Source organism: Pseudophryne corroboree, chromosome 2 (assembly GCF_028390025.1).
Source record: "Pseudophryne corroboree isolate aPseCor3 chromosome 2, aPseCor3.hap2, whole genome shotgun sequence".
Taxonomy (NCBI): domain Eukaryota; kingdom Metazoa; phylum Chordata; class Amphibia; order Anura; family Myobatrachidae; genus Pseudophryne; species Pseudophryne corroboree.
Genome location: NC_086445.1, coordinates 209,963,237 through 209,989,063, shown reverse-complemented (window position 1 = coordinate 209,989,063; position 25,827 = coordinate 209,963,237). Strand labels below are relative to the sequence as shown.

At 46.9% G+C, this 25,827-nt stretch overlaps 1 protein-coding gene across 2 annotated transcripts in view; it reads right to left on the bottom strand.

The window, feature by feature from the left end:
- The window catches only part of GALNT6 (polypeptide N-acetylgalactosaminyltransferase 6), a 116,819-nt gene that overhangs the window by 16,929 nt on the left and 74,063 nt on the right, over window positions 1-25,827 (bottom strand). For both annotated transcript variants that reach the window (XM_063952271.1, XM_063952270.1), the window contains exon 6: window positions 1,192-1,309. In XM_063952271.1, coding sequence (XP_063808341.1) covers window positions 1,192-1,309 — 118 coding nt within the window. The remainder of the gene's footprint in view (window positions 1-1,191; window positions 1,310-25,827) is intronic.

The following is a 25,827-nucleotide window of genomic DNA, read 5'->3' as shown; positions in this document are numbered from 1 at the left end:
AGTATAGACAGAGTCTGCCATTACTACTCTCTCAGGCAGGAAATTACAAACTCGTATTGTCCTTACCGTGAAAAAACCTTTCCGCCTGTGTGTGTGGCATCTCCTCTCCTCTAACCTAAGCAGGTGTCCACGTGTTTTCTGTGCTGGTCTTAACAAAAACAGATCCGCAAAAGCTCTGCGTATTGACCCCTTAAACATTTATAAAATGTTGATCATGTCCCCTCTTAATCTCCTCTCTTCTAGTGTGAACATGTCAAGCCTGGCAAGTCTTTCCTGGTATTCCAGCGTCTCCATCCCCTTAATTAGTTTGGTCGCCCACCTCTGTACCTTTCCTAGTTCCAGGATATCCTTTTTGTAGTAGGGTGCCTAAAATGATACGCAGTATTCCAGATGGTGCCTCACTAGGGCTTTATATAATGGGAGTATAACATTCTCATCCCTTGCATCAATACCCCTCTTTATGCATGCTAGTACCTTGTTTGCCTTTTTTGCCGCTATCCTACATTGGGTGCTGCTGCTAAGTTTGTTATCTATATGAACACCTAAATCTTTTTCCAGTACGAAGTCCCCTAAAATCACCCCCTAGTATGTAGGTGTAATTTATGTTCTTGCTACCAAGGTGCATTACTTTACACTTGTCTGTATTAAACTTCATTCTCCATTTTGCTGCCCATTATTCCAGTTTAAATAAATCCTTCTGGAGAGACTCAGCATCTTCCTACGAATTTATAACCTTACATAGTTTGGTATCGTCTGCAAAAATTGACACCATGCTCTCTAGACCTTCCGCTAGATCATTAATGAAAATGTTGAACAATAGTGGTCCAAGTACAGACCCTTGTGGCACACCACTTAGTACTTCAGTCCAATTTGAAAAAGTTCCATTTACCACATCTCGCTACTCCCTATTATCCAACCAGTTACTAACCCAAGTGCATATTGTGCTCCCTAGCCCAAGTTCATGTAACTTATAAATAAGTCTCATGTGTGGCACTGTGTCGATACTTAGCCTTAGTAAAGTCTAAAAAGATTACATCCACCGCATTCTCATGATCAAGGTTCACACTAACTGTTTCATAAAAGCCTAGTAAGTTTGTTTGACATGATCTATCCTTCACAAATCTGTGTTTGTTCCTAATAATAGGTGGTGAATGAGTACTTGGATTTTGTTTTTAAATGATCAAAACATACCCTAAAAGACATTTCTACATTCTCTCCACCCCAGATTTCCATTTGGTCATCGTAAGAGCCGATGTGTTCAAAATAAGACTTGGATATTGAAAATAGACCTCCTGCAAATGTCGGGGACCTAGAACGCAAAGAAAAATAAAAAGATAAAACAGAAATATAAACAAGATTGATTTACAAAGAAAATACGATCAATTCTGATATTTGCACATATTATACAGTGGGGAGCATTTACATTTTAATATCAATGCATGGCATTTTCAATGATGCTGTGGTCTCTTGGGGTGTAGTATGGCATGCCGGCGGCTGGGCTCCCGGCGACCAGCATACCGGCGCCAGGAGCCCAACCGCCGGCATACCGACAGCGTGGCGAGCGCAAATGAGCCCCTTGCGGGCGTGCCACGCTATTTTATTCTCCCTCCAGGGGGGTCGTGGACCCCCACGAGGCAGAAAAAGTGTCGGTATGTCGGGTGTCGGGATTCCGGCGCCGGTATACTGTGCGCCGGGATCCAGACAGTCGGCATACTGAAGACCACCCGTCTCTTGTTCCCGAGCTGTGTTAATTGACATGGAGATTGCAGACTAAAATAACAATTACAATAGAGATCACTTATCAAACAGGTCTTGAGTAATCAGAGAATAAGAAATAGCACAAACAAAGACCCTCCACCCCCACATTTTCTAGAGAAAAGGGGGGTACACACGGAGAGATCCGTGTTTAAAATAGGAATTTACTTACCGATAATTCTATTTCTCATAGTCCGTAGTGGATGCTGGGGACTCCGAAAGGACCATGGGGAATAGCGGCTCCGCAGGAGACTGGGCACAAAGTAAAAGCTTTAGGACTAGCTGGTGTGCACTGGCTCCTCCCCCTATGACCCTCCTCCAAGCCTCAGTTAGGATACTGTGCCCGGACGAGCGTACACAATAAGGAAGGATTTTGAATCCCGGGTAAGACTCATACCAGCCACACCAATCACACCGTACAACTTGTGATCTGAACCCAGTTAACAGCATGATAACAGAGGAGCCTCTGAAAAGATGGCTCACAACAACAATAACCCGATTTTTGTAACAATAACTATGTACAAGTAATGCAGACAATCCGCACTTGGGATGGGCGCCCAGCATCCACTACGGACTATGAGAAATAGAATTATCGGTAAGTAAATTCCTATTTTCTCTAACGTCCTAGTGGATGCTGGGGACTCCGAAAGGACCATGGGGATTATACCAAAGCTCCCAAACGGGCGGGAGAGTGCGGGTGACTCTGCAGCACCGAATGAGAGAACTCCAGGTCCTCCTCAGCCAGGGTATCAAATTTGTAGAATTTAGCAAACGTGTTTGCCCCTGACCAAGTAGCTGCTCGGCAAAGTTGTAAAGCCGAGACCCCTCGGGCAGCCGCCCAAGATGAGCCCACTTTCCGTGTGGAATGGGCTTTTACAGATTTTGGCTGTGGCAGGCCTGCCACAGAATGTGCAAGCTGAATTGTACTACAAATCCAACGAGCAATAGTCTGCTTAGAAGCAGGAGCACCCAGCTTGTTGGGTGCATACAGGATAAACAGCGAGTCAGATTTTCTGACTCCAGCCGTCCTGGAAACATATATTTTCAGGGCCCTGACTACGTCCAGCAACTTGGAATCCTCCAAGTCCCTAGTAGCCGCAGGCACCACAATAGGTTGGTTTAAGTGAAATGCTGAAACCACCTTAGGGAGAAATTGAGGACGAGTCCTCAATTCTGCCCTGTCCGTATGAAAAATTAGGTAAGGGCTTTTATAGGATAAAGCCGCCAATTCTGATACACGCCTGGCTGAAGCCAGGGCTAACAGCATTACCACTTTCCATGTGAGATATTTCAAGTCCACAGTGGTGAGTGGTTCAAACCAATGTGATTTTAGGAATCCCAACACTACATTGAGATCCCAAGGTGCCACTGGAGGCACAAAAGGAGGCTGTATATGCAGTACTCCCTTGACAAACGTCTGAACTTCAGGAACAGAAGCTAGTTCTTTTTGGAAGAATATCGACAGGGCCGAAATTTGAACCTTAATGGACCCTAATTTGAGGCCCATAGACAGTCCTGTTTGCAGGAAATGCAGGAATCGACCCAGTTGAAATTCCTCCGTAGGGGCCTTCCTGGCCTCGCACCACGCAACATATTTACGCCAGATACGGTGATAATGTTGTACGGTTACATCCTTCCTGGCTTTGATCAGGGTAGGGATGACTTCATCCGGAATGCCTTTTTCCTTCAGGATCCGGCGTTCAACCGCCATGCCGTCAAACGCAGCCGCGGTAAGTCTTGGAACAGACATGGTCCCTGCTGGAGCAGGTCCTGTCTTAGAGGTAGAGGCCACGGGTCTTCCGTGAGCATCTCTTGAATTTCCGGGTACCAAGTCCTTCTTGGCCAATCCGGAGCCACGAGTATAGTCTTTACTCCTCTCCTTCTTATGATTCTCAGTACTTTTGGTATGAGAGGAAGAGGAGGGAACACATACACTGACCGGTACACCCACGGTGTTACCAGAGCGTCCACAGCTATTGCCTGAGGGTCCCTTGACCTGGAGCAATATCTGTTCAGTTTTTTGTTGAGGCGAGACGCCATCATGTCCACCTTTGGTTTTTCCCAACGGTTTACAATCATGTGGAAGACTTCTGGGTGAAGTCCCCACTCCCCCGGGTGAAGATCGTGTCTGCTGAGGAAGTCTGCTTCCCAGTTGTCCACTCCCGGAATGAACACTGCTGACAGTGCTATCACATGATTTTCCGCCCAGCGAAGAATCCTTGCCACTTCCGTCATTGCCCTCCTGCTTCTTGTGCCGCCCTGTCTGTTTACGTGGGCGACTGCCGTGATGTTGTCCGACTGGATCAATACAGGCTGACCCTGAAGCAGAGGCCTTGCCTGACTTAGGGCATTGTAAATGGCCCTTAGTTCCAGGATATTTATGTGAAGTGACGTTTCCATGCTTGACCACAAGCCCTGGAAATTTTTTCCCTGTGTGACTGCTCCCCAGCCTCTCTGGCTGGCATCCGTGGTCACCAGGACCCAATCCTGAATGCCGAATCTGCGGCCCTCTAGGAGATGAGCACTCTGTAACCACCACAGGAGAGACACCCTTGTCCTTGGAGACAGGGTTATCCGCTGATGCATTTGAAGATGCGATCCGGACCATTTGTCTAGCAGATCCAACTGAAAAGTTCTTGCGTGGAATCTGCCGAATGGAATCGCTTCGTAAGAAGCCACCATCTTTCCCAGGACCCTTGTGCACTGATGCACTGACACCTGGCCTGGTCTTAGGAGTTTCCTGACTAGGTCGGATAACTCCCTGGCTTTCTCTTCCGGGAGAAACACCTTTTTCTGTACTGTGTCCAGAATCATCCCTAGGAACAGCAGACGTGTCGTCAGAATCAGCTGCGATTTTGGAATATTTAGAATCCATCCGTGCTGTCGTAGTACTATTTGAGATAGTGCCACTCCGACCTCTAACTGTTCTCTGGACCTTGCCCTTATCAGGAGATCGTCCAAGTAAGGGATAATTAAGACGCCTTTTCTTTACCTTGGTAAAGACCCGGGGTGCCGTGGACAATCCAAACGGCAGCGCCTGAAACTGATAGTGACAGTTCTGTACCACAAACCTGAGGTACCCTTGGTGAGAAGGGCAAATTGGGACATGGAGGTAAGCATCCTTGATGTCCAGAGACACCATGTAGTCCCCTTCTTCCAGGTTCGCTATCACTGCTCTGAGTGACTCCATCTTGAACTTGAACCTTTTTATGTAAGTGTTCAAGGCTTTCAGATTTAAAATGGGTCTCACCGAGCCGTCCGGCTTCGGTACCACAAACAGCGTGGAGTAATACCCCTTTCCCTGTTGTAGGAGGGGTACCTTGATTATCACTTGCTGGGAATACAGCTTGTGAATGGCTTCCAATACCGCCTCCCTGTCGGGGGTAGACGTTGGTAAAGCAGACTTCAGGAACCGGCGAGGGGGAGACGTCTCGAATTCCAATTTGTACCCCTGAGATACTACCTGCAGGATCCAGGGGTCCACTTGCGAGTGAGCCCACTGCGCGCTGAAATTCTTGAGACGGGCCCCCACCGTGCCTGAGTCCGCTTGTAAGGCCCCAGCGTCATGCTGAGGACTTGGCAGAAGCGGGGGAAGGCTTCTGTTCGTGGGAAGAAGCTGTCTGTTGCAGTCTTTTTCCCCTTCCTCTGCCCCGGGGCAGATATGAGTGGCCTTTTGCCCGCTTGCCCTTATGGGGACGAAAGGACTGAGCCTGAAAAGACGGTATCTTTTTCTGCTGCGAGGTGACTTGGGGTAAAAAGGTGGATTTCCCAGCCGTTGCCGTGGCCACCAGGTCCGATAGACCGCCCCCAAATAACTCCTCCCCATTATACGGCAATACTTCCATACAGAGCCGGCCCTAACCAATATGATGCCCTTGGCAAGATTTTGGCTGGTGCCCCCTAGCACCGCCTCTAGTTATGTAAGAGATGCCTGGCATGAATCAGCTGGCAGCTTTGCTAACGTCGGGCGTCTTTTGTTTATAAAAATGCATCTTATTTGCATAACTATGTGGCTAGGATACACAAGCAGCTTCTGCTGATTAAAATGATATGCAGCATGCCTATATTCTGTGTGCGGCTGTATCTGCATACGAAATGCGACATTACAGTGATTTCCAGGAATACACACAGAATATAGGCATGCCGCATATCATTTTAATCAGCAGAAGCTGCTGGTGCCCCTAAGCATACCAAATGCCCTAGGCAATTGCCTAGTTTGCCTATGCCTAAGGCCGGCTCTGCTTCCATATGCCGTTTGGAATCCGCATCCCCTGACCACTGTCGCGTCCATAATCCTCTTCTGGCAGAAATGGACATCGCACTTACTCTTGATGCCAGAGTGCAAATGTCTCTCTGTGCATCTCGCATATATAGGAATGCATCCTTTAAATGCTCTATAGTCAATAATATATTGTCCCTGTCCAGGGTATCAATATTTTCAGTCAGGGAATCCGACCAAGCCACCCCAGCACTGCACATCCAGGCTGAGGCGATTGCTGGTCGCAGTATAACACCAGTATGTGTGTATATACTTTTAAGGATATTTTCCAGCCTCCTATCTGCTGGCTCCTTAAGGGCGGCCGTTTCTGGAGACGGTAACGCCACTTGTTTTGATAAGCGTGTGAGCGCCTTATCCACCCTAGGGGGTGTTTCCCAACGAGCCCTAACCTCTGGTTGGAAGGGATATAGTGCCAATAATTTTTTAGAAATTAGCAGTTTTTTGTCGGGGGTAACCCATGCTTCATCACACACTTCATTCAATTCATCTGATTCAGGAAAAACTACGGGTAGTTTTTTCACACCCCACATAATACCCCTTTTTGTGGTACTTGCAGTATCAGAGATGTGCAAAACCTCCTTCATTGCCGTGATCATGTAACGTGTGGCCCTACTGGAAAATACGTTTGTTTCTTCACCGTCGACACTGGAGTCAGTGTCTGTGTCTGGGTCCGTGTCGACCCACTGAGGTAACGGGCGTTTAATAGCCCCTGACGGTGTTTGAGACGCCTGGACAGGCACTAACTGAGCTGCCGGCTGTCTCATGTCGTCAACAGTTTTCTGTAACGTGCCGACACTGTCACGTAATTCCTTAATTACGGCCATCCATTCAGGTGTCGACTCCCTAGGGGGTGACATCACCATTATAGGCAATTGCTCCGCCTCCACATCATTTTCCTCCTCATACATGTCGACACACACGTACCGACACCCAGCACACACACAGGGAATGCTCTGATAGAGGACAGGACCCACTTAGCCCCTTGGGGAGACAGAGGGAGAGTTTGCCAGCACACACCAGAGCGCTATATATGTATAGGGACAACCTTACAATAAGTGTCTATCCCTTATAGCTGCTTATATCTGTTATTTTGCCAAATAAGTGCCCCCCTCTCTTTTTTACCCTGTTTCTGTAGTTGCAGGATGCAGGGGAGATTCTGGGAGCCTTCCTACCAGCGGAGCTGTGTGGGAAAAATGGCGCTGTGTGCTGAGGAGATAGGCCCCGCCCCCTTCACGGCGGGCTCTTCTCCCGCTTTTTTCTGGAAAACTGGCAGGGGTTAAATACATCCATATAGCCCAGGAGCTATATGTGATGTATTTTTTGCCAAATAAGGTAAATTCATTGCTTCCCAGGGCGCCCCCCCCCAGCGCCCTGCACCCTCAGTGACCGAAGTGTGAAGTGTGCTGAGAGCAATGGCGCACAGCTGCAGTGCTGTGCGCTACCTTATGAAGACAGGAAAGTCTTCTGCCGCCGATTTATGGACCTCTTCTTGCTTCAGCATCTGTAAGGGGGCCGGCGGCGCGGCTCCGGGACCCATCCATGGCTGGGCCTGTGATCGTCCCTCTGGAGCTAATGTCCAGTAGCCTAAGAAGCCCAATCCACTCTGCACGCAGGTGAGTTCGCTTCTTCTCCCCTTAGTCCCTCGATGCAGTGAGCCTGTTGCCAGCAGGTCTCACTGAAAATAAAAAACCTATTTAAACTTTTACTCTAAACAGCTCAGGAGAGCCACCTAGATTGCACCCTTCTCGTTCGGGCACAAAATCTTAACTGAGGCTTGGAGGAGGGTCATAGGGGGAGGAGCCAGTGCACACCAGCTAGTCCTAAAGCTTTTACTTTGTGCCCAGTCTCCTGCGGAGCCGCTATTCCCCATGGTCCTTTCGGAGTCCCCAGCATCCACTAGGACGTTAGAGAAAATCTAAGCAATCTGACTAGATTGCTTAGATTTTAAGCACAGATCTGACGTGTGTATGCCCCCCAGCAATAGTGATGCGCGGTCCCGCGCGTCGCTATCGCTGGTGATAGACTGAGCCTGCATGCAGGCTCAATCTAGCGGGTCGCTCACTTCACCGCTGTGTTAAGTGAACGGCCCCCCGTCCATCCGTCCTCTCGCTCAGCACATCGCGCTGTGCTGAGCGGGGGGAGAGATGTGTGCTGAGCGGTCTGTGTTAAGTGCTGTGAGGCAGTAATGCTAACCATTACACCATCTGTACTGCCCTAATATCGTGCACAAGTTCATTTATTTGAGTAATGCAACTTAAAACTCGAAACTAATATATTATATAGACTCAATGGGGGGAATTCAAATGTTTGAAAAGTCGGTTGGGTGTCTGTCTATTAGATAGGAAAAAACAGACACCCAACTGACTTTTCAAACAGCTGAATCTCCCCCATTACATGCAAAGTGAGATATTTCAAGCCTTTATTTGTTATAATTTTGATGATTGTGGATTAGTTTAAGAAAACCCCAAATCCAAAATCTCAGAAAATTAGAATATTACATAAAATCAATAAAAAAAGGATTTTCAATACAGAAATGTCGGCCCTGTGAAAAGTATAATCATGCATATGTACTCAGTACTTGGTTTTGGGACCTTTTGCATGAATAACTGCCTCAATGTGGTGTGGCATGGATTCTATCAGCCTGTGGCACTGCTGAGGTGTTATGGAAGACCAGGATGCTTCAATAGCGGCCTTCAACTCTTCTGCATTGTTTGGTCTCGTGTCCAGGGCCGGACTGGGACTAAAAATAGGCCCTGGCATTTTTGAAGCACACAGGCCCACCTCTGTGACTCCTCCCCTTACTATTCCTGACTCCTCCCACTTATTAGTCTATGTTCTTACAAATATAATTAATATTCTAACAACATACAGGCGTACATCATTCTCTATTAAAATATACACAACCAGTGGTTGAAGTGGAAATTTTTAAGTGGGGGTATGGAAATGTGAGGTTTGTAATTAAGCGCGCGTCGAAGGCGCGCGCGCTCCGGAAAAGGGGGCGTGGCCACTCAAAGGGGGCGTGGCCTTCAGTGTAGTTTACCACACCATACACCCCTTATACGCATTATGCACCACAATAGTAGGACCCCTTATACTATCTAGTACTGCTGCCCCTTTCACATTATACCACACAGTATGAGCCAAAATTCACATTACAGCACCCGGTATGAGCCGAAATTTACATTATATGCCCCCGATAGTGCAGTGCCAGGTATACAAATGCCCCCACAGTGCCAGGTATACAAATGCCCCCACAGTGCCAGGTATACAAATGCCCCCACAGTGCCAGGTATACAGATGCCCCCACAGTGCCAGGTATACAAATGCCCCCACAGTGCCAGGTAAACAATTGCCCCCACAGTGCCAGGTATACAAATGCCCCCACAGTGCCAGGTATACAAATGCCCCCACAGTGCCAGGTGTACAAATGCCCCCACAGTGCCAGGTATACAGATGCCCCCACAGTGCAAGGTATACAGATGCCCCCACAGTGCCATGTATACAGATGCCCCCACAGTGCCAGGTAAACAATTGCCCCCACAGTGCAAGGTATACAAATGCCCCCACAGTGCCAGCCAATTGCCCCCACAGTGCAAGGTATACAAATGCCCCCACAGTGCCAGGTATACAGATGCCCCCACAGTGCAAGGTATACAGATGCCCCCACAGTGCCATGTATACAGATGCCCCCACAGTGCCATGTATACAGATGCCCCCACAGTGCCAGGTAAACAATTGCCCCCACAGTGCCAGGTATACAAATGCCCCACAGTGCCAGGTATACAAATGCCCCACAGTGCCAGCCAATTGCCCCCACAGTGCCAGGTATACAATTGCCCCCACAGCAGCCAGTGCTGCAGCTGCTTACCGCTGCTGCACTGCTGCTGCTGCTGCTCCTCCTCCTCCGGGCTGTGAGGGACGGGGGTGAGAGTGCCGGGCGCCCGCCAGCACGGCTGTGTCTGGCGCGGCAGCGTATAGCGTTCAAACCAGCCGCCGGTTCGGGAGCCAATCAGAGCTCGCGGACCGGCGGCTTCTGATTGGCTGCCGGTCCGCAAGCTCTGATTGGCTCACGAACCGGCGGCTGCTTTGAAGTCTGCTATACGCGCCGCGCCAGACACAGCCGTGCTGGCGGGCGCCCGGCGCTCTCACCCCCGTCCCTCACAGCTCTCCAATCCTGACAGCTGAGACGCGCTGCCGCCGGACTGAGCGGAAGCGCGTCTCAGTGACCGCTGGACCGGCCCACGTGGCCATCGGCCCTTCTGGCATTTGCCAGAAGTGCCAGATGGCCAGTCCGGCCCTGCTCGTGTCTCATCTTTTTCTTGGCAATGCTCCATAGATTCTCTTTCTTTCTTTAGCCCAGGTAAGACACTTCTGACGTTGTTTGTTGTTCAGGAGTGGTGACATTTGAAGCCCATGTTCAGGATCAGTCTGTGTGTGGTGGCTCTTGATGCACTAACTCCAGCTGTAGTTTTCAGAGGTTTGGCCGCTTTTTGCATATGCACCAATGTATCGCATTACGGAGCTTAGACCTGGTGGGTAATGGCTTTACCCAATAGAAGCCTACAGGCTTCATTGTGCCTTGTCCTCTGAGAGGGATCAGAGGGATTTGTGACCCAGAAGTCAGTCTGTGCATACGTCGTATGACAGTCACACTATGGTGTGTACGTCATACAAAGCATGCGTAGATGTACCCCCAGGCAACAACCCCAGAAGTCCTCACACCGCCCTGTTGGGAGAGAGGTCCTTTGCTGAAATCTTTATGCATATGGTGTTAATAAATGCTGACATGCATGTGATGAGTGGCGGGATGCTTTCTATTCACAATGCGATGCTTGATGCTTCCTGCCCTATGCCTGAGAGATGCTTTGTTCAACACAGAACTTTCTAATGCATGGAAAAACACGCGCACAGAAATAAGATCGATTATCTGCCCGATTCTGAGCTGTATGCACACGCCGCAGCGATTTAGTATGCAGTGACTGTACGAAAATGTGCAAATGTTGCAGCCATCCAGGATATGTATGGAGACGTCCACTGGAGGCGGCTGGGATCTGCCACTCGGACACACATTGGTCAGTAACAGAACTTCTGAGTAACCCTACAGTCGCGCAGCGTGGCCACCAGAAATAAGACTCTGGAGCCATGCAACTGGGTACAGAATCGCAGTCACAAGCCATCACACACCCATGGTCAGACTGGCCCACAGAGGTAACACCTGGCGGGCCCACTGCAGGGGAGCCCACCTCCTCTTGGGACTATGGTGTATTTTCTACAGTGCATTGCTCTTATTAATCTGGTACATTACCATGCATACACTCGCAGTATTTACTATATATATTTATCAAGGGGCCCAGACCATGCACTCTGTAAACCTCTGTAGTGGCTGGTCACAACCCCTCTGGAGACTGGCCACACTCCTATATAAGGGCCCCTACCACTGCTTTCCATGGTGGGCCCTCCATGCCCCAGTTCGACACTGTACAAACCCTCAGAAAAGGTCACGACACGTCTGCATTTGATTCGCCACTCCGTTACCTTCCATAAACACTCCCCAACCGTTAATTACTTTGCAAATAAATCCTCACAGCGACTGCCATTAAAAGTCCATTGCAGCACATATGCAGTGCAACTTATATGCATGCGTAGTGGCAAAATCGCTCCACAGCAGACAACATCAACATTGTGTCCATTTCTGAATCAGGCCCAGTATCACTAATCTAGTTCTAATGGACTCCAGTCCATCACTGCAGGAGCTTCAGGTGTGAGCACAGTGACGTAACTATATGTACTGTACAACAGACTGCGCCTTGCTGCATACAGAATTTCCAGCACCAATACAGAATATAGGGGGTTATTCAGGGTTGTTAGCAAACCAAAAAAGGAAGCAAATGGGCAAAACCATGCTGCACTGCGGTGGGGTGGATGTGACGTGCAGAGAATGTTAGATTTGGGTGGGTTATATTGTTTCTGTGCAGGATAAATACTGCCTGCTTTACTTTTTCACAGAAATTTAGATTTCAGTTTGAACACACCCCACCCAAATCTAAATCTCTCGGCACATGTTACATCTACCCCACCTGCAGTGCAACATGATGTTGCCCAATAACAGTGGCGTAACTACTGCCCCCGCAGCCCTCGCGGTGGCTTGGGGGCGAGGGGCGCCGCCACTGATTTACAGCAGATTGACATGCGGACGAGCGTCCGCATGTCAATCTGCTGTCTCCTCTCCCTCCCTGCTGTAAGGAGGGACACGGAGGGCACAGTGCGCGCCTCTCCCGTGTCCCTCCTGAATCTCCGTCTGGTCTAATAAAGGAAGTGCCGTTCGTGAGCTCTGATTGGCTCACAAACCGGCACTTCCTTTATTAGACCCGACGGAGATCCAGGAGGGACACGGGAAAGGTGCGCGCTGTGCCCTCCTTGTCCCTCATTCACAGCAGCGGGGGAGCACGGGGGGGGGGGGGCACTGAGGGGACATATATGGCACTGGGGGGGCACTGAGGGGGCATATATGGGACTTGGGGGGCACTGAGGGGACATGTATGGCACGGGGGGGGCACTGAGGGGGCATATATGGCACTGGGGGGGCACTGAGGGGGCATATATGGCACTGGGGGGGCACTGAGGGGGCATATATGGCACTGTATGTGTACCTGGCACATGGGGGGGTGCTATATTTGGCACTGGGGGCACGTGAGCACCTGGCACTGTGGGGGAATATCTGGCACTGGGGGCATATGTGGCACTGGGGGGGGGGCTATATTTGGCACTGGGGGCATGCGAGTACCTGGCACCATGGGGGAATATCTGGCACTGGGGACATATGTGGCACTGGGAGCACAGCCCTAGCAACAAGCACTACCCCCTAGCAACGAGCATGACACCCAGTGCATGAAACCCCTGGCAACGAGCATGACACCCAGTGCATGAAACACCTGGCAACGAGCATGACACCCTGAGCATGAAAACCCCTGGCACCGTGCATGGAACCAAGAGCATGAAACCCCTGGCAACGAGCAGGTAATTTAAAAGTAATTAGAAGCCTTACTGTAGGACTTAATGTGTAATGGGCATTACGGTGTGTGGCATAATGTATCACGGACATTGCGGTGTGTGTCATAATGTGTCACAGGCATTACGGTGTGTGGCATGCTATATCACGGGCATTGTGGTATGTGGTATAATGTCTCAGGGGCATTGCAGTGTGGCATAATGTATAACGGGCATTGCGGTATGTGTCACAGGCATTACGGTGTGTGGCATACTATATCACGGGCATTGTGGTATGTGGTAAAATGTCTCAGGGGCATTGCAGTGTGGCATAGGGTATAACGGGCATTGCGGTATGTGTCACAGGCATTACGGTGTATGGTATACTATATCACGGGCATTGTGATATGTGGTATAATGTCTCAGGGTCATTGCAGTGTGTGGCATAATGTATCACGGACATTGCGGTGTGTGTCATAATGTGTCAGGCATTACGGTGTGTTGTATACTATATCACGGGCATTGTGGTATGTGGTATAATGTCTCAGGGTCATTGCAGTGTGGCATAATGTATAACGGGCATTGCGGTATGTGTCAGGCATTACGGTGTGTTGTATACTATATCACGGGCATTGTGGTATGTGGTATAATGTCTCAGGGTCATTGCAGTGTGGCATAATGTATAACGGGCATTGCGGTATGTGTCAGGCATTACTGTGTGTTGTATACTATATCACGGGCATTGTGGTATGTGGTATAATGTCTCAGGGTCATTGCAGTGTGTGTCATAATGTGTCAGAGGCATTGTATGTGCTATAATGTATCAGGGGCATTGCAGTGTGTAACATAATGTATAACGGGCATTGCGATTCCTGTCGTCATGTGTCACAGGCATTACGGTGTGTGGCATAATGTGTCACAGGCATTACGGTGTGTGGCATAATGTGTCGGGGGCATTATGGTGTGTGCATATTGTGTCATGTGCATTATTGTGTGTGGAATAATGTCTAAGGGCCATTGCAGTATGTGGCATAATGTATACTGGGCATTACTATAAGGAGGAAAAATGACAAATAATGTAAGGGGCATGGATCAGGATTATTTTTCTTTCCTGTGGTGGCTAACGTCTGGGCGTGCAGGTTGCAAAACTGGGGTATAAGGAAGTCTTTTCCTGCAATGCCACGCCCCTTTATGCAAAGTCACGCCCATTCCAACAAAGCCACGCCCCCTTTTTTGCGGAGCGCGCACATGTTTGTCCCTTTAATAGTGCCAATTATGGGGGATGGGGGGGGGGGGGGGGGGCGCCGAAGAATTTTTTGGCTAGGGGGAGAAAAACTTCTAGTTACGCCACTGCCCAATAATGTGCTTTTTTGGTTTGCTAACAAACCCGAACAAGGCCCATAATACACACTCTGCATGCACCTGTGCTTATGTGGTTAAATGGCTCTGTAACTGCAAAGGTCACAACTTTGACTTACATATGCTTCCTGTAGCCTTTAAGACTAATTAACCTGTTTAACGGCAAACTTCACTGTAGCCTTACCATAGCTTTTCTGGTTCCGCAAAATACCCAAGGTCATAGTAATGTTGCATAAAGAAAAGAAAAAAAAACACACAGGGGTGTGTAAGCAATAAAACAACTGATGTGCTAATTAGCTTAGATAACACAGTATGCTTTCAGTGGAAGGGTTTACGTCATCTCAGCCACAGAGCAAGGCACACCCTGGGTTTCTGATCTTACACCTCTAGCTCTAGTATTCCAACATCTATAGTTTCTAACTCTAAACTACCTTTATCTTGCACTTTAATCATATATCTGTTTGACATTCAACTCTAGTTTTGCAATATAATTATAAACCTACACTATGCAGTTTTTTTTAGAGCTCTGTAAAAAAATTAAAAATAACAGCTAACTCCACACAGATATACATAGTTACCAACCACACATTAGGTAATAAAGTATACAAACAGAGTGTAATACTTAGTCAAAAATTGTAGTATCAGCCACTTCCTTCCTGTGTCCTCAATATACAAATGTAACGGGGTCCGGTCTCTAGGTCGATAAGACTTAGGTCGACAGTAAGTAGGTCAACATGGTTTCTAGGTCGACAGGGACTCTAGGTCGACATGAGTTTTTCACTTTTTTTCCCCTTTCATTTTTTTAATTTTTTTCATACTTTACGATCCACGTGGACTAAAATTGGGAATGGTAACCTGTGCTGAGTGGGACATGGTGCATTAATTGGGGTTCTCTGTCACTCTACAAAGAAAACGACACCCAAAAAATGTAAAAAAAAACCCTAATGTCGACCTTTTTTCATGTCGACCTAGTACATGTCTACCAGAGTCCCTGTCGACCTAGAAACCATTTCGACCTACTTACTGACGACCAATAGTGGTCGACCTAGACACTGTCGACCTAAGCCTATTCTATCTAACATACCACACACAAATGTAACTACAGATGCAATAAAATTAATCACCACAGAAAGATGTGTTCTACAGTACATCAGTGTTTCATGCTACAGTGTTTACTGGTGCATGGTCTCTGAACTTAGGGCCTAAGTCAGCACGGAACGTTTGCGTGCTGAAGCCCCTTTGGAGTGTGCGCCCTGCGCAGAAGCCGCACTGCACATCCGCACACCGTGAGATGCAATGGCATTTTTTGGGTGGCGTTGCAGCATTTGGTGGTGGTGGTGGTCCGGACAAGGAAGGCATGTCCAGACCATTTGTGGGGAGGGCCGCGGTGGATGTGAGCTTAAGCATGGCAGGTAGCTGTCTGCCTTCACAGCTAAGCCACGTAGGCAGAGGGCAACCCTTAACATGTGATTGCTTCGCTGGTGAGTGAAGCATTCGCATGTTAGCGGGTGGGGTCAAGGGTTCGGCATGCAGGGAGGACTTGCCCTGTGCTAGGCATCCCCCCAAATGCTAGAGCAAAGGATTGTAGTTGTGCAATTTTTCGCATGACTTCAACCCATGCTGAATCAGGCCCTTAATACAATAGCTGATCCAACAGAAATGGTCTGTTGCAGGTGGGGATAGACAGATTATGCCGCTAGTGGTTTATGTTAGCTTGCATGACAGGTGGAGTCAATTGTACCCTGCGACCGCTGCAATAGGTGATGCATAAGCGTTTCTATCATGGGTGCAATGTGTGCGGTGCACACGGGCCCCTGGGTCCATGGGGCCCACACCGCACCCATATTGTTTTAATACTCAGCTTTCCGAAGTCCTGAGACAGGTGCTGCAGCCACACCAGCCGAAGCAACAACAAAAAAATTGCTCCCAAAATGTCCGCCATGCATGCACAGTAGATCATTTGTCTGCAGACCATGGCGGGTGCCGTGTTTCCAGAGACCTGCGCATGCGCAGAAAACTCTGGCACAGTGTCAGATCATATGGCGCCGTATAGATGAGGGGACCCACCAGCAGTCAGCCCACAGGCCCCCTCCTCTCTTTAAACGCCCCTGAGGTGATGTGTATGTGGTGAGGCAAAGGACATGACTCAAATACAATCATAATCGGACCAAAGCTCAGGGTAGGCAGCACCAAATGAATGCTGGAACAAGATAAAATGTTGTGATCATAGAAGTCTAGACATGGAAGACCAATTGTGATAAAAAAGAAAAAAGGGGGAAAAAGTAGCAATTTAAATTAGCACGGGGGACCATAAGTAACCTCTTGCACAAATCTGTGCACCGAACAGACTTTAAAAACTCTACTACTGGTATGAAAAAAAACTAGACTTGCTTTGGTCATAGTAGGAGGAAAGACAAAGCCTAAACAGTAAGTTAGTGTGCTTAGGAACAGTACAGCTCCAGGGGCACGGCAGTATATGACACCTATAAAACAGATTCATTTACGTAGCTGTACCAAAAATTAAAACAAGTTGTATGTATGAACTTTGTTTGCACAGAAAGTACACCACGAACTGCCGATGTCAGTATACCAGAAGCCCAACATCTCTTCTCTATGGGGGCAATTCAGAGTTGGTCGCAGCAGCAAATTTGTTAGCAGGTGGGCAAAACCATGTGCACTGCAGGGGGGGGCAGATATAACATGTGCAGAGAGAGTTAGATTTGGGTGGGGTGTGTTCAAACTGAAGTCTAAATTGCAGTGTAAAAATAACGCAGCCGGTATTTACCCTGCACAGAAACAAATTAACCCACCCAAATCTAACTCTCTCTGCAAATGTTATATCTGCCCCCCCCCCCCCCCCCCCCCCTTCCTCCTGCAGTGCACATGGTTTTGCCCAACTGGTAACAAATTTGCTGCTGCGATCAACTCTGAATTACTGTACCCCCTATGGTATTACGGTCTCTCCTCATTCCATTATGCAAAGCTCAGTCTTTGGCTTCACTCGTTTAAATAAAAAAAAATAAAGTTATCAAGGGCTGTATAAAAGCACTCCATAAAATGGATACAGTGCAGATTTGTGTATTTCGTAGGTTTGGTATGGATGCTTGGATTGAAGAGTTAATTGATACAATTACAATGAAATGAAGGATGAAAATAATGAAGAAAAAACACCAGTCAAATGTAGCAGTTCTTCTCCAATACTATGAAGCTGGGAGATATGGGGAGTGTTGTGCAAAGCAAATGCATAAAATTGCATAGCTTCATAGCCCATATGACCATAGGTTTTAAAAGACTGATGGGTGATCAGCACAAATGGATAAGTTACATCAATTTGCTATTATTAAATTTATTTAAGCCAGAAGGACAGAGCCACCTCCTATTGGATACCAATTATTATTTATCAACCGTTTTATACACTAGATGTACATGCAAGCAGCGATCGCTTCACTCCAGTAACCCTACTAAACTCAGTATGGGAGTCGGCAAGGGTGTGGCTGTTCTCCGCCAGCTGGGTAACGCTAGATAAAGACCTTAATACAACCTGCAACTACGCTCCACATTTTTATAGTTCTGATGTAGACAATCACCATATACTGTATAGAGGGAAACTTTCATGCATTATATCCAATATACTTCATTATAAATGCTATATATTATATTATTAACTACATTATTAAATTAGTTTCTGCTTGTATATGTGTGTATATATATATATATATATATATATATATATATATATTGTACAATATATGACTACGCTATTATTTGGAGAATTGCTGAAAAGGTGACCTGTGCTGTGTTACCCAAGTGCCATATGTCTGCAAAAAGGGAATGCAATAATTGTGTTGACATTCAGAATGTGAACAGTCGAACTGTCAACATGTCATCAGTGGCATTTCTTACCTCTCCGACACCTGTTGCAGTAAAGGAGGGTCCATGCGCACCCCAGGAAAAGAAGGCGTGGCTTCACAGCAGGGGAGTGGCTTAGCACCCTGTTTGAGTCACTCCATGGGTCTGGGAGATGCAGGCTGCCACCGGACACTGCTGTGACTTTAGTGCCAGCTCCTGTACTGTGACAGAAGCCGGGTTCTTCACATAATGTTATAGTGCTGCACGCCGGTTCCTATCACTGGGCAGGAGTCTGCATTTTGGTATCACACACCTGGGTGCGGCTTGGGCCCCTGTAGTGATGCCACTGCATGTCATTATGGCAATATTATGAATGGTGACAGTAACAATGTTGACATTACAGATTCAGGGTTATGTTGTTGTTCGGCTGCCATTAGGGTTGACATGTTGACCTAACACAATGTAAACATGTCAACATGCTGGATGTTGACTATATAACCTTGATCCTTGACAAAGTACACATACAGTGCATCCGGAAAGTATTCACAGCGCTTCACTTTTTCCACATTTTGTTATGTTACAGCCTTATTCCAAACTGGAATAAATTCATTTTTTCCCCTCAAAATTCTACATACAATACCCCATAATGACGTGAAAAAAGTTTTTTTGAGATTTTTGCAAATTTATTAAAAATAAAAAAACCTAAGAAATCACATGTACATAAGTATTCACAGCCTTTGCTCAATACTTTGTTGATGCACCCTTGGCAGCAATTACAGCCTCAAGTATTTTTGAATATGACACCACCTATCTTTGGTCGGTTTCACCCATTCCTCTTTGCAGCACCTATCAAGCTCCATCAGGTTGGATGGGAAGCGTCGGTGCATAGCCATTTTCAGATCTCTCCAGAGATGTTCAGTCGGATTCTAGTCTGGGCTCTGGCTGGGCCACTCAAGGACATTCACAGAGTTGTCCTGAAGCCACTACTTTGATACCTTGGCTGTGTGCTTAGGGTCGTTGTCCTGCTGAAAGATGAACCGTTGCCCCACTCTGAGGTCAAGAGAGCTCTGGAGCAGGTTTTCATCCAGGATGTCTCTGTACATTGTTGCATTTATCTTTCCCTCTATCCTGACTAGTCTCCCAGCTCCTGACACTGTAAAACACCCCAACAGCATGATGCTGCTACCACCACCATGCTTCACTGTAGGGATGGTATTGGCCTGGTGATAAGCGGTGCCTAGTTTCCTCCAAACATGATGCCTGGCATTCACGCCAAAGAGTTCAATCAATGTCTCATCAGACCACAGAATTTTGTTTCTAATGGTCTGAGACTCCTACAGGTGCATTTTGGCAAACTCCAGGCAGGCTACCATGTGCTTTTTAAAAAGGAGTGGCTTCCGTCTGGCCACTCTAAAGGGGGGTACTGACAGGAGAGATGTGTGCTGAGCGATCTTAACACAGACCGCTCAGCACACATCTCTCCCCCCGCTCAGCACAGCGCAATGTGCTGAGTGAGGGAGGTGGATGGACGGATGGGGTGCACACTTCACTCAACGGTGAAGTGAGCGACCCGCTAGATTGAGCCTGCATGCAAGCTCAATCTAGCACCGGCGATAGCACATTGCTATCGCTGGGGCCATACACACGGCAGATCCGTGCCCAAAATCTAAGCGATCTAGTCAGATTGCTTAGATTTTAAACACAGATCTCTCCGTGTGTACCCCCCTTAACATACAGGCCTGATTGGTGGATTGCTGCAGAGATGGTTGTCCTTCTGGAAGGTTCTCCTCTCTCCACAGAGGAATGCTATAGCTCTGACAGAGTGACTATCGGTTTCTTGGTCACCTCGCTGACTAGGACCCTTCTCCCCTGATTGCTTAGTTTAGACGGCTGGCCAGCTCTAGGAAGAGTCCTGGTGGTTCCGAACTTCTTCCATTTACGGATGATGGAGGCCACTGTGCTCATTGGGACCTTCAAAACCGCAGATATTTTTCTGTACCCTTCCCCAGATTTGTGCCTCGAGACAATCCTGTCTCGAAGGTCTACAGACAATTCATTTGACTTCATACTTGGTTTGTGCTCAGACATGCACTGTCAAGTGTGGGACCATATATAAACAGGCGTGTGTCTTTCCAAATCATGTCCAATCAACTGAATTTACCACAGGTGGACTCCAATTAACCTGTAGGAACATCTCGAGGATGAGCAGTGGAAACAGGATGCACCTGAGCTTAATTTTGAGCTTCATGGCAAAGGCTGTGAATACTTACGTACATGTGATTTCTTAGTTTTTTTTTTAAATAAATTTGCACAAAAAAAAATTACAAAAAACTTTTTTCAGGTTGTCATTATGGGGTATTGGGGCAGATATTTTAAGCCTGGTGAAGTGATAAAGCAGTGATAAGTGCAAGGTGATAACGCACCAGCCAATCAGCTCCAATATGTAAATTGACAGTTAGGAGCTCATTGGCTGGTGCGTTATCAACTTACATTTAATCACTGCTTTATCACTTCTCCAGGCTTAATACATCTGCCCCATTGTGTGTAGAATTTTGAGGGAAATATTGATTTATTCCGTTTTGGAATAAGGCTGTAACGGGTTCACTACGATCTGCCGGCGGCCGGCCTCCCGGCGACCTGCATACCGGCGCCGAGAGGCCGGCCGCCGGCTTACCGACAGTGTGGCGAGCGCAAATGAGCCCCTTGCGGGCTCGCTACGCGCGCCACACTATTTTATTCTCCCTCCAGGGGGGTCGTGGACCCCCACGAGGGAGAATAAGTGTCGGTATGCCGGCGGTCGGGCGCCGGGAGCCCGACCGCCGGCATACTGAAGACCACCCGCTGTAACATAACAAAATGTGGAAAAAGTGAAGCACTGTGAATACTTTCTGGATGCACTGTATGTATGAAACGCATTAGAAGCTGTCAGACTAGTGCTACGGATCCCCTAATGTACAGCATCGACATCTGGCCACTTAGCAGCATGAAGCTTAGTGTGGGTGCTGAGAAGCAGCCACAAAGGACTGGAGAGAAATATTTGAGTAAGGATAGGTCTGGTTAGGCTCACCAAGCCTGCATCACCTCTTCCCATGTATACCCAGTTGCTATTTACACAGGCTCAATCATTTCATAAAAGATCTTAAACATTTTCTGTTTTCTGTTGCAATCAAGTGTAACATTTCAACTCTTATTGGTTTCATATGGTTTTCTTATTGCATATACATTATAGTGCTTGTCTGTTTAATATGTGCACTAAAGCTGCTGTACATACAGTATCCCAACGCAAGTCTTCAGGTTTTTTTTTTATCTGAAATAACCATGTTGACATTCTGAATGTTGACATACTGTAACATACCACTTCCCTGCAAAAGTGCTGGCTTCTACCACACCAACTGGGATGAGTAAATTAACCATCCTGTTAGATGGACGTCCATGCAGTCTGGTCATTCAGCCTGAAGACATCCACCTGGATCTGTCCAGTTTGGCCATCTCCTTTTTTGGCAGACTTTATGGACAGGTTTAACATGCACACAAAATATCTCAACGTAATCAAGCTACTGGTTCAGATATCAGAAGTCTTTGGTAAGTTCTTTGGACTTCTATCCATTTCATAGCCTCAGACACACGCACATGCATGTATGTAAGTATGTATATATATTGTCAAAGTCAAAAAATATTGCAGTACATACATTACGTACAAACTACGCACAGATGGCCTCCGTGCGCGTACTTGCTCTGCCGTGCGTGCGCATATTCGCAATTTGCGTATGGTCGCTCCCGCGGACCTGCGTATTAGCGCGTGGTATGAGTATTTACGGTACAGTTTGTGAACGCATGGAAAAGCCATCAAAACACATTACACATTTAATCCAAATAGTGCACATTTTACACATAGGGTATTTTAAGGGTAACATTCCGGTGTTGGTTTGAGGAAGATCGCATGTTCCTGCGGATAGTTATGTGCAGGAGCAGAATATAGATATAAACTGTATTTACTGTACATTATGTATGTGGCGGGAATCCAGAGGAGACCACCCACAAGAGCAGTTGGAACAGACATCGCCCACCTATTCAAACCGACCTATGACCTCTCCTGTACTGTAAATGACCATCCCTGTGTCCAATGGACAAAGAGATTACAGTATCCATTGTGTTAAGTTTTGGATGAATTGTATAAAGAGAGCCTGCTGCAGGCCTGGTCAGACACAAGACTCACAACGTTATCTATTAGATGACCAAGGACCACACCGGGTAGCGTGGCGAATCCAATCACGTATGTACCATTGAATGTAGCCATTATTCTGTTGTATTGTATTGTTTGTATTGTAACCCCCTTTCAGCAATAATACGCTGTGGTGTTGGAACCCAGTGGTTTAACTACAGACTGGTGTTGTGTCTTTCTTTCCCTGCTAAGGTTTAAAGTGTATTAGTATCGCATTGCATTGCTGTATAAGGTTTAAAGTGTATTCATTGGGTGTGTACGCGCTGTGTGTACTTTGTACCGTCAGCGCGGCATTTGTACGCAAAGTCCGTACGCAGTACGGGACTCTACGCTAATAGCGTAAAAAAGTACGTAGAGTGTGTATTAAGTATAGCGGCCGCAGCGGCTCCATGGTAAAGTGTATTTAAGGTGTGTTTAAGGTATAGCTTTCATTCCTGTATATAAATCAGCATTCTTAATTGGGGGCTCCGTCCGGTTTTCCACATACTCACAGCCTAACAGGTCAAAGCAGACTTAATCGATCAGCAAAAGGGCAGACAGAAAGTATCCTACGTATCCTTTTCCTGGTCGATGGATGCACTGAAAACCCTATTTATTTGCTGATTAGATGGCGTCTGCTCTGTATGGTTTGTAGAGATGCTGGGAGAACCCGTAAAGTAAACAAAAAAAAAGCTATTTAAAAATCTGTGAAATTTTTTGGGGCGTCAAAAGCGTACACAGCACCCATACTCTTTGTATACCCTCACATTGTTGCCATAACACTCAGATTGCTAGATTAATTTAGATCTGTGTGAAACCGGTTACATTTGTTGCTATATAGTTAAAACTAAAATAAATGTTTAAGGAAGTAAGCGTAAAGCACAAATGCAGTCTGGCCTGGTTGTAAAGGTTTATACAGAAAGAAACTGTGTTGTGTTTAGTGGGCAATAGTAGTTAGTATTGCTCACATTTATAGAAGTTGTGTGATCTGTTTTATTGCGTACGCACATTGGTACACGTGGTACGGAACGTGAGGACAGCATACAAAAACGTGCACGTGGCGCAAGGCCGCACACGTGGCATAGAGGTACGCACGGTTGCGTAATTACGCAAGCTTGCGTAGGGCTGTGTGCGCATAATAAAATCACACGATAGTTCATTTAGTTTAAAGGTGGGACAGTAGCCACGCTACGATAGCACAAAACTACCCGGTTTCTTTAAAAAAAAAAATTGTATAAAAAATTTTAGTGCAAATTTTTTTTTTTTAAATTGCCTCTGGGGTAAAGCTGCCAACCTGAATGAATCCAAATTTTCTGTACAGAAAAACAAAGTATATTTGAGTGAGCGAATGTAAGAGTGAACGTATTGAACTCCGGAAATCGGGTCCCGTGGTACACCAAGTAAGTAGAGGCATGGTGGCGTGAGGCGGCTGACTCACGTTAATATAGATTGAAATACGCAAATCGTGAGGTGATTTTCAAAGGAGCGTGATAGTGCATAAGTATTGCGAAGTATTGAAGTAAAAAGGTTTTTGTATTACGCTCCGGGCTGAGGGTCGCAGTTTGTACATCGACCCGTGGTTGTACGGAAGATAGGTAACAAGTACCTATACGCTGTGTGATTGGACCGCGCATTTGTGGGTGCGATATATATATATAGTGCAACTGGGTACCCCTTTACGAGCTTTTGCGTAAAATCGCGGTATCATTAGCGCTGTATAGAGCATACGCAAGTGTGATTTGTGTATAAGGTTATAGGGAGTTTTCGCTGGTCTCTCTCTCAAGAAAATCTCCAGCGGTGTATATTTACTGGAATAGGTAAGTCACTCCTAAACACTTCCAGTAAATAGAAACCAGATAGGGCCTCACTGGGTTCGTGGTGTTCACTATTGCAGTGAGTCGTGGTACTCAGTGGAGAAGGAGCAAGTGAAAGCGCTAGGTGTCTTTCAACGTCAAACTGCGGTGTGCATTGGGGATTGCGTTTATTGGCAAAAAGTCCGCAATGGGATCCAATTGCACAAGCAGTGGGCGTTCAGTAGCTAGGGTTCAGGCTGAAGAAGTGGGACCGAAAAGGTCAGATTTGCGACCGAGAGGGTCAGCAAGGTTTATTATGTGTGAAAAGTATGGTTCACACACGGAGGCTTTTTGCAATGAATGGGTATGTATGACTAACAAAGATAGGGAACCATTCCCTAGGGTGGGCAGCTTTGAACCAGAGGTATTGCAGAACTTAAGGATAAGGATATGTCTGATAAAATCCAGGAGACAAAGGATTAGACATACAGATTGTTTAAATTTATGGCAGCAAGAGGGGGATGTGCAAAGAGAATTAGCTTGCGCAGCAGGTTCCAAACCTAGCGGGAAAACAATGGCGAACGCACCACCACCACCATATATTGTGGGGGAGAAAGTGGCTACAGACAATGGTACATTGGTACAGGATAGGAGAGTAATTGATAAATGTACTAACGCTAACCCTTGCTAGTTGTATCCTGTTTTAAATTTTCCCCAGGACTGCGAGCAGGAAGATGAGCCCAGCACGATATCGGCACTCTCTCTAGCAGCCACCATACAAGACACTCAGGTGGGCACGGCTCAACCAACAAGAGCAGTAACAAGGCCCCCTAGCGGAGGGATAAGTGAGGTTGTGTCCACATGTAAGTATGGTACCATACATTATGCAGAGACAACAGCTCCCCACATTGTAGAATCAAACCAGAATGATGTAATTGAATTAAATCCTGTCAGGGTGATTGCAGTACCCAATGGGAAGACTGACGCTCAGGGAATCACTCCCATCAGGAACATTGCCATGCACTGTCCCTGGTCCCGAACAGAGTTAAGGTCAATTATGTCAGAATTTCCCGATCCCAGAAAAGATCTAGTCGCATGCCAGAGGTTCATTAAAGAGTTAGGTAATGCCAACAAACCCACGCACAAAGATTGGCGAATAGTGCTACGGGTATGTTTTCCCTCAAATATTGACCCCGCAAAATTCATAACCGATTGTAAGTTAGACGCAGAAGTACCTCTCACTGATGAATACAATCAGGAGAATGTACGGCAAATTAATCTGCAATTAGGAGTATATTTCCCTACTGTTGTCAAATGGAATAAAATCTTTTCCATAAGACAACAGCAAGATGAAATGGCATCCGAATATTTCCATCGAGCACTGCAGGAAATGTCTAGATACACTTGAATCGAGGACATAAAAGATAATGCGCATCACAGGGAGGTAGCTGTTACTGTATTAATGGACGGGTTAAAGGAGGCATTAAGAACAAGGGTACAGACCTCTCTACCAAACTGGAGAGGTATCTCGGTGGCTGCATTGAGAGAGTCCGCTATCGAGCACGATAGGAACATCAGTAAACACAGGGAGTCTCAGGGGGATA